General features: G+C 42.9%; 1 protein-coding gene across 1 annotated transcript in view; it reads right to left on the bottom strand.

Moving 5' to 3' along the window:
* Window positions 1-539: 539 nt before the first annotated feature.
* Window positions 540-16412, bottom strand: part of TGFBR2 (transforming growth factor beta receptor 2) — a 60500-nt gene continuing 44627 nt past the window's right edge. Inside the window, exons 5-7 of the mRNA XM_059846800.1 lie at window positions 14206-14347; window positions 6399-6526; window positions 540-2933 (exon numbers count right to left, since the gene is read on the bottom strand). Coding sequence (XP_059702783.1) covers window positions 2754-2933; window positions 6399-6526; window positions 14206-14347 — 450 coding nt within the window. The 3' untranslated portion in view covers window positions 540-2753. The remainder of the gene's footprint in view (window positions 2934-6398; window positions 6527-14205; window positions 14348-16412) is intronic.

Below are 16412 nucleotides of genomic sequence, written 5' to 3'. Positions count from 1 at the left end.
AGCTGTAAGGCACAAGCACATTAATCACACACTTCTCAGTGACACAGATTTAGTGGGCTGTCTTCTGGCTCACCTGAATATCAGCACCAAAATGACTGAGGTCTAACTCTGGCCTTGTCATAGAACCACAGAATCCATTAGGCAGGAAAGACCTTTAAGATCACGGAGTCCGACTGCTAACCCAAAACTGCCCAGTCCATGACTAAACCATGTCTGTAAGAGTCACATCCACACTGAGACCTGAGCAAGCCTGAAGTAGGAAAGCACCAGCTGTAAGCCCTTTCTCCCCCCCTTCCTTTGAGACTAGTGGAGGTGTAACAGTGCAGGGGCCATGGGGCCAGCAAGTTTGGCCATCTGCTAGTGCTGTTCTGCTGAAGGGCAGGGTGGAGACTAGGGGAAGGAGTCATTAGCAAAGCACACTGCACAAACTGAGAGTGACATTCAGGCCCCTGGTGGGAAGAAATGGACTTGAATCATTTTAGGATATGGTTCATTTTAGGAAGAGCCCTCTCCCTATCCTGGATGCTCCACAGATGAACTTGAGTTGGTGTTATTTTATTTGCTCCAATAAACATTTGATTTGTACAAAACAAAACAAGACGAAAACCCCCTCAAAACAGTTTACAAAGCAAGTTAAGTGTTTGAAACTTTTGATATACAAGAGTATATATTGCTCACATTCCTATTTCATACATGATGTACAGGTGAAGTATTCCTTAAAAGAATAAAAATTTTCCTTTACATGTAGTGTTAAAAAACCCCATAAAAATGTCAGTACTGTCAGGAACTACTGGTTGCCATTCCTTGACCTTCTGTGTGGATGGAGGAAGAGAAATGGGCCGAGACCCTTCCACCTGCCTGGGTGCACTCCCCACCCACATCTCCTACCTCTGCCTGTGGCCCTGTGAATTTACAACATTCCATCCCTAAAAAAAATGCCATAGTATCCTCTAAGTTCCCCTGTAGGTGTGGAGGTTTTGCCCCACTCTGTTTTAACATCTCTGAGCAGTTTGGTTAAAATGAAAAAAAAAAAAAAAAAAAAAAAAGCAGTTACAAAACCATTTAACCATTTCAAATAAAGTATTTGCCATCATAAATCTTAACTCCTATTTGAATAAGCATGATTCTTATTGACTTGCATGGCAACATTTTTGAGAGGAATATTGATGTTTATCTGTCAAACGTGTTTATTAAACCACACCAGATACATGTGTCCAGGATTGGTTTGTGCTGGTAAATTTCTAAATTGCAAGGCCTGCTGACATGAGGAAGAGAAAAGTGGATAAATCACTGTAAACCACCTAAAGATAAAATTTTTAGCACTTCTTAAACACATTGCTGTCATGCATATAGGCCCAATGTGATGTCAACTGTCTCAAGCATTTTGGGGAACTGAAAGAATGCAAGCAAAGTCTGAAAGATCCTGTTGAAAAAGTCTTTCTTTGTTTTTGTTTTTGGGTTTTTTTTTTTTTTTTAATTCTGTGAATTGCTGACTTGCTGAGGCAGCTCTAAATGCAAGCAATGCTGAGGGCACGATATGCCATTAACCTATTGCTATGGAGCTTTCCCTCACCTCCAAGGTTTTTTTGCAAAAATAAAGGCAACAGCTGTTGCCTCTTACTTTAGAAAGTGTGGAACAATCACACTGGGGTTTGCCTAGCAATTAGACACACTGTACAGGGGGAAAAAAGAAAGTTTGTTCTTATAGCAACACAATCAAAGTAAAAGACGGGGAAAATAATAGGACTGCCCACACTCAGAATGCACAGCAAATATAAAACATCTGCTTGGATTGTTGCTGGCCCTGTCCTGTTCTGTATGGTTTGGGGGTGGGGATGGGAGGAGGGGAAAACGGATCCTGCTGATATTTTGCAACCTGTTTGCAAGCAGCACGAATTCAAGCAATTAACATACAACATTAATGAACTTGATAACAAAACAACATGTGGGAAGGACCAAACCTCCTCACATGCCTGTTCTGGAACACTTTGAGGACTTTGGGGTCAAGATGAGAGGGAAAAGGCGTTCCTGAATTTTCCACAATGTGCTGCAGAGAGGACCATGCAAGTACAACTGCAAATTCAACTCGGCCTGTCTGCTGTGAGATTGCTCCTGCTACTGTGAACAGCAGGATAACAGCCCGGTGGTCACAGCACATGCTTTGAAATTCATCTTCTTATTGCATATTATTCCTACTTTTTGGCAGAATGCTTAGTGCACAATTGCTGGTGTGGTGCTATACCAGTCCCCCCAGGCTCCTTCCCTAAGGGGTGGGATTTCTAATGTACTGGTAATTTCCTGGAAGCACTTTCTTTTAATAACTTTTCTTTTCCCAGGACATGGCTGTTCATAGATATATAGATACATATATATATATATATACATACACACACATTTTTTATATATATATATGTATATATATATATAAAAATAGCAATTTCATAGTTATATACAGGCATTAATAAAGTGCATAATGTTATTGGCTATTTTCAAATCCTTTTCCTGAGGAAGTGCTACCATGTATAGCTCCTCCTACGACATGATGCTGGCCGCCAGTGCTAGGGTACGACTGCTATTCCCCAGCTTGTAATTCCCAGAATACATCTCCCTGTCCAGAGCTGGAGCCTAAAGGGAGTAGTGACAGCCTCAGTCCTCCAGGAAGCAAGTCAAGGCACTGATCAAGACTTCTCCCTTTGCCAAGGTGAACACGTCTAGGAGCGACTTCCCTCCGTCCCGGAGCTCTCGGGCACGCGCTACTTCGCGGTGGTCACGGAGCCGTCCTCGGGAATCTTCTCCTCCGAGCAGCTCCTTCCCGAGAGCCTGTCGTGGTGCCTGAGCTCACTGAAGCGCTCGGCCACGCACTGCGCCGTCAGCCGGGCCTCGGGGTCGTGGTCCCAGCACTCGATGAGCGTCTCACACACCATCTGGATGCCCTGCAGGAAGCACAGAGACAGCGGCCGTGAGGGGCCAGCCACCAGCAAAGCCTCTCTCAGAGAGCTGCTTCAGTGCCCTCAGAATTTTGGGGGTTATTTGATGCCTGTGCTGGGGGTTCTTTCTGCTGCTTCTGTCATGGGGGTGTTGTTTTCTTTTTGTTTTTATTTTTTTTAAGAAACCCTACTACAATATTTTCAGCACTTCAGCTGGAACTGTCATTTCTGGGCATGTAGTCTGATATAACAAGAACAACGATGCTTCAGACTAGTGATATAGGATCAAACAGGGCTTTTTGTTTAATAAATATGATCAAAATTCTTGGATAATATGACCTCCTGCAAAACCCATGCCTCTGCATGTCTGAATTCTGCTTGGGTTTTTCAAACAAAATTCTGATTGCCAGCAATATTGGGCTGTACATCAGCTCTTTATGAATTCCTCGTAGACTACCTAAATCTATGTGCGAATATGGGTCACAGTGCCATGAACACTTAAGCACATCACTCACAGTTGTAACTGCTTAACCTTCATTTCAATTCCAATGCAAATGTTTTCAGGAGCAAAAAACAAGTTGCATCTCTGTAATGAATTTTATAAACATGAAATATTTGCCAGGAAACTGTGTTTTGCTTTATGATACTAAAAGCCCATTAAGTGGGATTTATCTTAAACTTATTTAAAAAAAAATAACATTTCACAACACTGCATTAGTTGTATAATTTACCTAATTGGTGATGCTGACTGATGTCAATGCTAATAGCAGAATGTTACTGTCTGTATACAAATAACATTAGTTTTCTGCTGGCATTGAAATTACAAGCAGTAAATGAAATTAAATATTAAACATTAACTTGAAATCAATAGTGCAACAAATCTCATTAAGGGGGGTGTGGGGTAATTGTAATATGTAAATCCATTCCAGAATTTTTATCATGATGAATAATGAGTTCATTACAAAAACACAACTGCAGAGGAAGGAAATGAATATGGAAGAGCCATTACAGTAAGAACAACTTCTATGGAGTTCAAAGCAGATCCTCAGCTGCTGCAAACTGTCACAGCACTGTGGAAACTGATGCATCACTGCATCTTAGCACAATGTGAAACACTGAAGGGATTCAGGCAAAGGGAATTAAATCCACTTTCATTAAATGTCCTCTAAGCATGTTATCAGGCATCTCCTTCCTTAGACTCCTAGGTGAACCCTGTTGGGGCCAGCTGTGCCCATTCTGGTGACACATACGCACAAGTGCATGGCCCTCCCAGTTGGTGCTCTGTGCTGGGGGCAGTTTGAGATGTGGGTTTTATAGAGGGAAGAAACCTCTGAAGTCAAATGCAGGACACCTAGGTCCAAATCCATGATCATTTTACTTGCTTTACAAACCCAGAGGTGATTAAATCCACAGTGTATCCTACAGCTCTACCCCACTACCTCGAGCTGCAACTCTCCGCACACTCAGCCTTGCTATCAAGGGCTTTTAGTGCTGGTAGTATCAGATATCCAGGCAGTATCAGATATCCAGGTGTCCCTCAAAATTCAACTTTCTTCCCTCGTTAAAAGCCCCTCCTCAATAGCCTTACTCCTCACTGCTGAGTACATAAGGAGCAAGTTCCTGCAGTCCAGGAATGGGCTGCATTCTGCCATAATCATCAGGTAGCAGGTGTTCCTGGTAGGAAAGATGATTGATTTTAGCCACTCATTTGGTCTTTTTTAAGTAGCTGTCAGACTGATTTTAACTTCCCAAATGAAATTAAAAAGGGAGTGTTACATTGCTCCTGAAGGAAATAGAGGATATTCTTGGTTTTCTGAGCTTTTATAAAAGTTTGTGATACTTTCCTTTTGTCACTAAAGACCACTCAGTGTATTTCATTAGAAGTGGAATGACCAAGCCTCACTTCTCTAATATGATTCACATTTTATCTCTACTGATAAAACTACTGAGAGCAAAGGTGAAGAAATGCATGTGTTTGGCTTGTTTCCATTCAGTTTCCTCTACTGAAAAATCTACTACTGCCTAGGAAGTGCAACCGTGGTGCTCATGAATGGAGGAAGCTGACAAAGTGCTTTGTGATATGCAAGGGAAATGGACTGCTAATGCACAACCTGAATAAAACCAGACTGGCTTGCTGAAGACTAATTTCCTATTTCATTAAACCTGTCAACAGCTGGGATACAACTACGACTGGTTTCCATGGTAAAGTCCTCAGATTTGCTTTCTCTGCTGAAGATCCTCTGCAGTAGGATGGTCTCCCTGGAAATGGGGTAAAACAAATTGAACAGTGCCCTGTTTGCAAAGCTACCAGTGGTGAATGGAGAAGGGCATCATGCTGCTTTTGGTGTTGAATAATGCTGAAACCAGCCTGACTCAAAGTTAAACATCTTGATAGTGAGGTGAAGATGTGGTAGACCTAGTGAACTGCCCAACAAAGGAACAAACCAGTGATACTACTAATAACTTATCTAAAGCTGCTGAGCTGACTGAGCTGGCCTGGAGACATCTGACTGACAGTCAATTGCTTTATATTATGTAAGCCCAGTCCCACTTTTCAACAACAGCATCTTCTAACATGACTCCCTTGAGGAGTCCAATGCCTCAAGCTACTCCAATGCCCTCAAGGTTCCTCCTCGAGGCTGAGTGGAAGAGATTTGCCTAAGGTTGTTGGCATGGGTGGCTGACATCAATCTTAAGTTAGTAATTGGTTTTGCTGCCTTTAGTACAGTTGCTTTAATATGATTGCTTTAATATCGCTTCATAGTGCACACTATACGAGTAGTTACAGCTCCTACACTGCGTAGTACATAACTCTAAGACCTTTTTGTCTAGTCATTATCATAATAAATAATTTATATTTTTATATCTGGTTTGGCAACCTTAATCATGTGGGACAGAGTTGTATAATGGTTCAATTGCACCTATGTAATCCTTAAAATGTAAATTGTTGACAAAATCTGGGGCTAAGACTGAACCCAGCCATACCTAGACACTTCTCTGAGAAGGAATTTAGAAAGCAAGGGGATCCTTTCTGTACCTCATGGCTCAACAGGAGGTCTTCTCTAAAAAATTTTGTCTGAAGCTCCCATTCTGCCTCCAACAGAGGCCCACGTGTGAAGTTGTTTTCTTTGCCCTTTCAAAGCCTACCCACAGTGTGCTTTAAGGGCCTAAATATTCTGTGCCTCTCTGGATGATTTTTGGATCTCAGGCTTCCAGTGTTTCTGTTTTGATTGCTTTTAGATTACACTGGTGTGTAGCGGGAATACCAGGGCATTGGGGTGGGCATGATGCAGAGAACTGTGGTGCCTGAACCACATCAGCACCAGTGCCACTCTGTGATGCAGTTTCTCCGTGTGCGATAGACCTCTCCACGCAGAGAGAGGTGCAGCCTGTTGGGCAGGTAAGGCTCAGGCTTCAGGCAGCAGCTAAATGTACAGTGCAGCTCGCACCACCCACGTGTGGTGCTCTTACCTGATGGTTAAGCCAGGAGCTGGGGATCTCGGGTCGCCCTCTGTCTCTCAGGACGTTGTCCTTCATGCTTTCCACACAAGGGTGTTCTCGCACTTTGGAGCCGAATGGGGGCTCGTACTCTTTCACTTCTGGGAAAGAAGCAAACACAGGGTATTTAGATGGGCTGTGCTGGTGCCAGGAGTGAAGGAAGCTGGTTGTTCTCTGAGGAGTAGGAGCTACTGATTAGCTGCTTGCTGCCACCGTTCTGCTTGACCAGCTCCAAACAAAGCAAAGCCTGTTGGCATTTTCAAAAATGTTTCAAATGTGTTTCTCACACACACTCCCTCCCTCCCCTTTTGTTTCCTAGCCAACAAAACAATTCTCATTTAAACCCTTTAGTACATAATAATATTAGCAGCAGTCCAAGAAGCAGAGTAATCTATAATGGTTTGTGAGCCTTTCAATCTCTGCTGAGGTAAAACGACGCACAGGAGGTTTAAGGTGAGTTTTGCATGAGCCAAGCTTTTAAACAGTTGGTCACCCTTAGCTCTCCTGGAGTCCACACACACTTATCAGGTGAAACATAAACTGAAATCTATCTAGGTCATGGTAGATGTGAATGTGTGGATTGCTACGACAAAACAGTTGCTTGGAAAGGGCAAAGATACAGTTAAGGAGCAATGCTGGAAGCTGCCATACTGCCCTTGTTTACTCCTAAGCTGCATTCTTTTGTAGAAAGTAGTAGTCTGTTCTTATTTTAGATTTCCTTCCCAAAATGGATCAGTTTTGGCCTGTGATACAGGGGCACAGCTTTCTGAAGGGGCTGCTGCCACTCTAGTTTTTGTTTGCATCTTGCATATTTTCTTTGCTTTTCTTTGGAGAGAGAAAGGAAGAGGCAGACATATGGGACCTTTGGAGAAAACTCAAGAAATCTCTGAGAGCGGAAATATTATAGTAGATGCTGACACAGTGTACAAAATGCTGTGGTTTCTCTGGGAACAGATGGAGACTTTACTCACAGGCCTAATGACTTGCTGCTATCAGATAAAGATTTATGAAGTTGGCCTGTTCTGCTGCCTCTTATTTCTTTCTAGGAATTAATTGAGGGCAAGAAAAACTGAAGTATAATCTACAAAGCAGTCTGGAGAATGCATGTGAATGCCCAGATGATGTGTGAACAGAGACAAATGAGCAGAGAGACAAATCACTGCTGCATGATGCTACAACCAAGTTCATCTGCAGTGCCCAGTGTTGCTCACTCCCCTAAAGGGCTAAAAAGTGCTGAGAAATGTGAATAAGGATTAAAGGCCCAGAAGAAATGGGAAGAACTTCTAACACTTGGGTTTGTTTACTTTGGGAGAGAAAGGTAAGGATGGGGTCATATGATACGCTACTGAAAATAACGAAGGATCAAGATAATACAGGTCAGATCCTTCTGTCATGTCTCAGGATAAAAACAAGGTAGTATTGAAGACAACTATCTTTGGATTTTTCTCCAAAGCCTTGAAGTCAGGCTGTAGATCTCACTTGCATGTGATGGCCATGAGATGAAGACTTTATCAGGCTAATGCTGAAAAAGAATAGCCAAGTTACAATAACAAATATTTTGGAAGGGATAGGAAACCTTGTGCTTCAAATGCTCTGCATTTAGAGATTCAGCTGCAAACAACTGTATGCAGTGCAGCAGATCACCCCACAGATGCCTCCTGCAGAGCTCTTCTTCCTTCTCCCTAGCCATTTGCTGCTGGCCACTTTCCACAAGATGCTTTGGAGAACGGCTATAGTCCAGAAACAAAAGTCCCATCTTCTAAGACCCGAGGGCCAAAGTCTGCTTCACTCTCTTTCCTGTGCAAGAATGCAAACCAGTTTCACCCACAATAATCTGAGTCTGATTTGACTCAGCCAAATTAAATTTATAAGACTCTAGCCCTAGAAATGGGAAGCTGCCATGTTGCTAGTCAGACCTGGGTTAGCATGCAGTGGATGTACAATGATTATACTGCACATACCTATATGTTCAAAGCTAACAAAATACTAAAGTTCACTGGGAGAATTTAAATCACACGACCTAGATGGCCATTTCCTGCACCACCTCCATCAGTCATGGTTCAGTTGTGGCAGTGGTCATGGACACCAGCCAAGGCTCTGCGATCTTGCAGGGTGAGGAGTCAGAAGGGTCTCAATGTCCAACAGAGGGAAGCTGGTACTCTTGTTGTTCCCTCTTGCTAATTTAATCTCAAGGTTGCTCAAGATAATGAGATGGTACACGCAGAAGGGAAAATTCTTCCTGGCAATTGATAGGTTCATAATACATTTTTTCTGTTTGAGAAATTGTTTGTAAGTTATGAGCATTTCTCTTCCAAATAAAAAAAATATTGAATAAGCTTTTCAGGTTTGAATTTTTTATTGTTGCTTTGTTTTTGTTTATGGTAAAGAATGAGAAATTTAGGCCAGATGCCAATTCACTGTAATGACTTCCTACCAATATAGTCATGTCTTCCCTCGGTTTGAAAAGCATGCGGCATCTCCTTGCTATTTATTACCATGCTTCTCTCTCCCTTGGAAAGTAAAAAAAAAAAAGCCCACTAAATCCTCATGCAGTAAGTCATCCTAATGCTGTGGAATCTCAAGTGTCAGACACATTTTGCAGTAATAGCTGGTGTTATTCATGCATCATGTTTACGTGCTGCAGTAGATGTAACAGATGTCAATTTGAGGTAGGTTAAGATGTTTGTGGCTAGATGCCTGTGTGTGGCTGTATACAGATGCTGATTCTATTTATCATGCCTTATATGTTTCTTTTCATTGGTTTTAGTCCAGTTGGGCACCAAAAATGACAACTGGATGAAGCACCATAAATACATCAGGAACCATGAACTATAGAACATTTAGCATTCAAAAAGGCAGACCTCCTTCAACTTGAACCTCCAGCATTTAATCTTTATGGTTGAAAGCTGACTTGCACTACTAACTGCTGTACCTCTAGTTTCTTTTGACAATGGCCTAGCTATAGTTTTCAGAATGGCTGGGATAGGATTTTTAGCCCCAAACAGAGACATTACTGAAAATCTATTTGTTCTGTGTGATGAAAGCTTGGAAAATTTGGCTACTTGTAGTCTTTTTCTACTCTAAGCTTTCTGCAGTGAAATTCTCTTTGGGTCAGAAGAGCATACAACAAACCCTGTTGACACTCCCTTATGGTTTCTGTCTTACTGATTTCTGTGGGACAACTTCTCATGTTGGATGATGTTTTATTTGCAGGATCAAAGCAGGAGTGAGGTGAAAGTCCAGCAGAAGTCAACTGTGAGGCACAGTCCACAGCAGCGAGCTTGTGTTTGGGAACTTCTAGATTCCTTTGAAATGCCCCTTTTTTTAGAGCTTATGAGAGGGAAGAAGGGATACATCAATTGATGGTGGAGCTACTGTGCAGGTCATGCAAACACAGGTAAGAGTCCTTCAGATAGTGTTTTCTTCATGCTAGAGGAATTTGGGTAGTGAACCTGCTAACTTGCACTAGTTGCATAAAGGGAAAATAATGCCCAAAGCAGAGGCTCAAAATACATTTCATGGCCAAGTTTAAGATGCTGTTGAATGCTTCATAAATTTCCCTAGGTTTCCCTGTCGAGGGAAGGATGCATTGGGATGAGTGAACTCATTGTGCACACATACCTCCTCCTTCACATCTGATGAACAAAGACAAAGACACCCTTCTAAAGATTTGGGAGTGCACAAGCCCTGCCATCAGTGTAAGCTTAGGGGCTGCTCAGTCAATGTGCAGTGAATCCTGAGGTGGGAAAGTGGCAAACACAGAGCACATCAGTGCTCAGCATGGGGTGTGGTGCAGTGACCTTATCCACTGCCACATGGGCTTGTTGAAGGACAGCACTTGCTACCTTACATGGAGCACTGTGATGACACTGGAGAATTTCCAGGACAGGGGTGCCTGTCTTGGTGTGACACTGCCCTGTGTGGATCTACCAAGCAGGGTTGTTTGCCGCTACAAGCCAGTGCCGTGCAGACATGTCCTGATTGAGCTCTGCTTCACAGAAGGAGAAATTTAAATCAGCCCCCAGCCACCTCAGGGCCCACTGTGCAGGCACAGCCCTGCTGCATGGGCCATCTGATTGCTCCCTGCTGCCAGGAACGTCACCGCTCCACGTCAGTGTGATGGAAGCTGAGCATTTCATGAGGTACAGCATGCACAAATGTGTAGTTGTCAAATTGTGACTCTTGGCTGACTCTTTCCGAGTAAGCATAAGGTTACTCCTGATTTCAGTCACATGAAACACAGCTCTGGTAAAGCAAGGCTGACATTTTAAACAAAGCTCTGCAGCTCTGAAGCCAGCCACCACTCCAGGCAGTACAGCACTGCTCGAGCAACATCGCCATTTTCTGAGGGCTTTCTCTTCTCCCTCTTCACCAAACCCATGTATCCAAAAGTTCCCTTTCCCCTCCTTCTCCCCTGCCACCCCCAACAGTCCCTCACCCATAGCAGTTGCAATTCAAACCAGATGGTTTTCTTTTCTTTCTAGGAGGCTGTCAGAGAAATTACACTTGTCTCAGTCACCAAAGCTGTGTCACTCTGAAAGCAAGTGGTTGAGATGAAAATTATATTTCTTGCAATGTGCAGCATCTGGTGCGCAGCTGTTGTGCTGAATGAAATACCAAGTTAACAGCAGCATGGAGCAGTTGAAGTTCTCCCCAAAGTAGTATTGCTGAGTTTCTAAATATGCCTCTTAAATTACACTCTGGTGAAAAATCAGTCAACCTCGATCTTTGCCTCTGTCTCCCTTTCCCTTGTGCCCCATTTCTGCTTCTCCACATTTAGCACAACAAAGTAACAATGAACAGCGTGGCCTTTCACAAAAGCCAATCCCCACCTGCTTATTTACTACAGCAGTTCACAGTACGGGTTGTGCTGCCGGGTATTTTTGTTTAAAAGGCTGCTGACTGAAGAGGCCTGGCATAGCGTGGAGGCTGTGTTTGACAAAGCGTCTGTAGTGAAAGGACCTGCCTGCATCCCTCCCACACTCACCGAACACCTGCACGCTGACAAATGAATCCCGAGAGCTCCCTTTGAAAAAGAAATAAGTCCCTGTACCTCTGTGTGGCTGAATGGCAATTAGCCCTCCTTCCTCGCATGCTTCCCTCCCTAAATAAAGTTGCTACTGCCGTTGTCTTGGCTAAGACTCCCCACTCTGGCCCTCAAAACTGCCCTGAGCTGACACCACAGCCAAGCCTGCCCTGCAAAGACAGAGCCTAGATCTTTAAGGCTCCTTTGAAAAGGCTGTCTGCAATCAGGTCAGCCTACTCTGCCTCACATGCAAAGACATTTTTCTCATTGCCAAACAGTCTAGGAGTAAAAGAGGGGTTTGCGTGAGCAGAGGCAGCTCCTCAGGAAGGCTGCGAGGAGAGGAGGGAGTCTCACAAGTGACAGATGGAGAAGGAAAGCAGAGTGGGAGCTGTAGTCATGAATCACTGTAAGGGTATTTCACCAGCTGGCTGCAAAGATAACCAGACTGCTCAAACCAGGGGATAATCTGAGAAGGAAATGAGAGTAATAGTGCACTGCTGTTGCAGCTCAGTACCAGTGACAAGTTAAGGGATCTACATCCTGGGAGTTGTGTTTTACTGCCTTAGCCAGAGATGCTGAGAGCAAGTTCCAACCCCTACAGATCTGCCATAGTGCTCCTGGGGTTTTGCTGGGGACCTCACCTCAGGAAAGATGACTGAAATAGGGAAATAAAATTAAAGAAATATGTTTCTGGAGATGAGAATGACTGAGAGATGAAATGAATAGGGAAAACCAGGATGTGGGTGGGGGTTAAGCATCACTTGAAAGGGGATGCCGGGCCAGAGAAATATTTCCCTGTACTGAAATGACTTCAGCTCTTCTTCTCAAGGTTATAAGGGGTCAATCTCTTCTAGCTAAACATGCTGGTGATTTTCCTTCCTCATGAAACTCCCTTTATATCCTCTTTTAGCAGTTGCCTTCTGAGAACAGCAGCAATAAGGTTTGCTTTTGCTGCAATCCCTCATTTTGCCCTACTCAGCAAATCCGAACAGGAAGGGACTCAGGCATCATCAAAGATGAAAGACTCCACAGTGAACAGCTCATATTTATACTAATCAGGTGAGCTCCTAAATGCAAGAAACAGACCGATCATGAGACAGGGCACATTCCTTTTTTTCAGGTTTTAAATCTCCTCTGCCACATTTACAAAAGTGCTAATGAAAGGCTGAGGTTGTGCCAATGCACTTAGAAACAGGCACGGCCATGATCCATTAAATATGGACAGGTTTGCCTTGTAATATGTCAAACTGAGGTTCAGTTCCTGAAGCAGTAAATGTTTTACCCTTAAATGTTTGACTAGAAAAGAATTTGGTGTTCTTTTCATGCTTTTATGCTAGCACATTCAGCACACATACTCACTTTGTAGCTTTCCTGGCAGGGTCCAAACAGGGGCAAATCTGTTGCCCACAATACGGCCCACCCAGCAAGACCAAGTGCTGGTCAGACAGAGCAGGAGACTGAGATGGAGGCAATTTCTCCCTCCTGCACATGGACATTGTGATGCAGCCACACAGTCACTGCGCAGAGTGGCTTCAGAGACCTCCCTTATGGTATCCCACAGATGCTGGTAGAGAAACAAGGAGCAGCTATGCACATCTTCCCCTGGGACATTGGTTTCCCTCCTGTACACTGTGTTCCTCATAGCACAGTGCTCTAGCCTGCAAGACTGTCCTGTCTCTGTGTCTATGGCAGCCCTTCAAGGGGGAACCGTGCCAAGTCCAATGAAAAGGGAGCCTCTGTGGTTTTGGAAGAAGGATAACAAATCAAATCACTGTTGCATATCTACTATAATATCCACATTAGTGTTACCTTTTGCAGCCCCGCTCCTTAGACTGCCTGTGTGAGCCCTGATCTGTGCAGCAATGTTTTTTAGAATAACTCTTAGACAATTGCAGAAGGCTGAAGAATTTGACATGCAACTTTGTCTTATTTTAGTTCCTGAAGAAAAACTTCAATGGTAATATATATTGTAGATCTCCAAACAGCAATTTTTCTGATTTCTAGCACACACCAGTGTTGCACCCTGGGAATTTTGGGTCAACTTTAGGTAAAGCAGAAGTTGAGGGTTTGTTTCAGAAGAAATTCTGAATATGAACAAGCATAGCAGCTTTTCATGGAGCTGTTCTGACAGTTCAAATAATTTTTATTTTTTTACTACACTTTATACTGCAAACATCCCTTGATTTCTCATATGGATGATCTCTTGCAAAATCACAAAGCATGATGTGCAGCAGCTGGTGACTTTGGGAAAACAGGAAACTTTCCATCCCACTATGATGCCTCTTACGGAAATTACCAATCCGTAAATGTGACACTTAACTGGCCCTTACTAGGTTTGAGAATTAACATTCCATGAAAGTAAATGGGAAGCAGTTATCACTTCTTCAGGTTAATATTTCAAATTGACTTATGTTTCCAATTATTTTGAATGAGATCAACCAGACTGAGTCAATCCATGGCTGCCCAAGATGTCATAGGGAAACCAGATTTAATAATCTTTAGAAGTGACCTACCTAACAGCAAACTTATCCTTACACCAGCTGAGGATCAATTTACTCGTGCGCTCAGTGCTTGGTGTTCAAGCCTGCTCATGCACATGTGAATCTCTCTCTACTGAAGGACTGTTAATTTACAGCATCCAGATACACTAGAAAACCTTATGATAGGGAAAAAGAATCGCCCTCTCCCCAGACAACCATGAGAGCATGTCTGTCTCAACATACTTTTAGAGAGAAGAAAACAGATGGCACTTACCTCCAACAGCGTTACAGCGAGATGTCATTTCCCAGAGGACCAAAGCCATGGAGTACACATCTGTTTGTTTGAAGGACTCCATGTTCTCCAGGTTCATCCTGGACTCCAAAACCTCAGGGGCCATATATCTTGCTGTGCCAACCTACAGGAGAAGAGATTGGAGAGAGCTCACAAGCTGAAATTGCAATTCATGTTTTGGATTCCACTGTGATTTAACTTCAGCTTTCACAGAAACAGTGCCATTTGACATGTATCCAAAAATTCAGGCTATACTTGGCACAGGCCATATTTTCTGCTGCCAGGGGAATCTGGCATTGTCCTGACTACCAACTTACTTGCACCTCTCCTTGTGAGGAAAAAAAAAAAAATGGCCCTTTTTAGTTCCTTAAGCAAATAATTTCGACACTGATAAATTTTCTCACTCTTTGGCCATTCACAGATACACTCCGACCCTTGGGTCTGAAGCAATTGCTGCTGACCAAGTGTCTTTCAGATGAGCAAGAAACACATTGTATTGTATTGCACAGCATATTACAGTGTTAGCTGTTTCTTTTCAGGGCAGGCTTAAAAGGGGAGTAAATGGAGGCCTGGGAGAAGAAAGCAAACACACAAATACTGAATGCAGAACCACACATTTGAATTGAAACCAAAAATCTGCCCCTTTGAAAAAACATTCTCATAAACTTTATTCATACTGAGCAATTTTCAGCAATGACTTTAGCAGCTTTGCTGAGATCTAGATTATGATTTTACATTACAGAAAGTGAAATTTAAAAGTCTGTTTTCATCACAAAATAGGATTTAAGGAAGAATTCTTGGATCACTCAACTGTTGCTTTCAAATGGCAAACATTTCACAGGGTATAAATAAAGTATTCCCCTTGAAAAACTGCAAACAGAAGTCTTTCATCAGGCAAAGACAGCTTGAGGTTGAGGACTAGTCAATGGCAGAGATGAACAAACACAAGTGGGTGATGCAGTAGGACATATGATTTAAACGAGCTGTTTACACTACAGCAATCACTGCAGAGCCCAGAGGCAAGCAGGGCCACGAAAGATCATTTCAGTTACTGGGTCTGCAACTGCAGACAGCCACACAGTAAATGTGCAGTCTTGAGAGAGCCCTGTGACAGCCTTTTTATAAGCTTCTGTAAACATGTCTTATCACCTCAGGCTCAGGGCAAATGGGAAGATCCACAAAGAGTGGAAAGTATCATAAGAAGAAGGAAAGCTCAAGAACATGGCTTTGTCATAGGACCTTGCAACAGCAGAAAATCTCTTTGTCAAAAATATCTGAATGGTTGTAGGATCAAAGCCTTTATAAACAGAGGACAAGAAAAAAAACTCAGTGTGAGCAATCTCAAAGTTAAGTTCCCTGCTACACTGACACTGATGAATTTACGGCCTAGCATGTGAATAGCAGCTCTACACTGAAGAGATACGTGGGACAGTCATGTCTCAGCACCAACGAGGTGAGCACCAACTCCCTTCCCTACATAAAATGTACATATGGAAACACTGGAGCAGAGGTTGTTGCTACCCACCATTAACTCTCTAGCACAAGATCTCTTCTCAAGCACATCCCATCCAAAGCTTAAGAAGGTTACTTCTGCACATGGGCAGACATCTGCAAGCCTTGCAGATTATTACAAGAGTCAATGATGCCTAAACACAGGTCCCTCACATTGCCACAAGTTTCTGTTCTGTTCTGGCATTTAACACGCTCTTTGCAGCAACGAAAAGGGTTCTGCACTTTTGCGGGACAGTGGAGGATGAAGGCCTACAACTAAAATGCACAGAGGAAAGTGCAGACAAAAATTGACTTGAAGAATGCTATCAAGCCAATCTTATATCCATCCTGCTTAGAACTTATCATGTATTCCATTCTGCTTATGTCCTCTTATCTGCATCTAGATTATTAGGTCTTTTGGTCATAGACACTTTTATGTATCTTGAAAACAAGTGACTCCTGAGTCTCAAAGGCATTTTGAGGTACTTAAACTCTGGCAATTCCAAACTGATTGCCCCTCTAGAATCTGGATATGTTTTTTCTTTGCAAATACCAGTCTGCTTTCAGTTCATGATTTTCCAAAACTAATAGTGAGGGACCATCTCTCTTCATTTTTGTGATGTTTGAATCTTTTTTTACTGGAGATCTTAAATTTCTTTCAAGCTGTTGAGAGATGTTTCATGCCCTGAGGTGTGAGA

This window comes from Haemorhous mexicanus, chromosome 1 (genome assembly GCF_027477595.1).
Source record: "Haemorhous mexicanus isolate bHaeMex1 chromosome 1, bHaeMex1.pri, whole genome shotgun sequence".
NCBI lineage: Eukaryota > Metazoa > Chordata > Aves > Passeriformes > Fringillidae > Haemorhous > Haemorhous mexicanus.
This window is presented reverse-complemented; position numbering and strand designations above follow the sequence as displayed.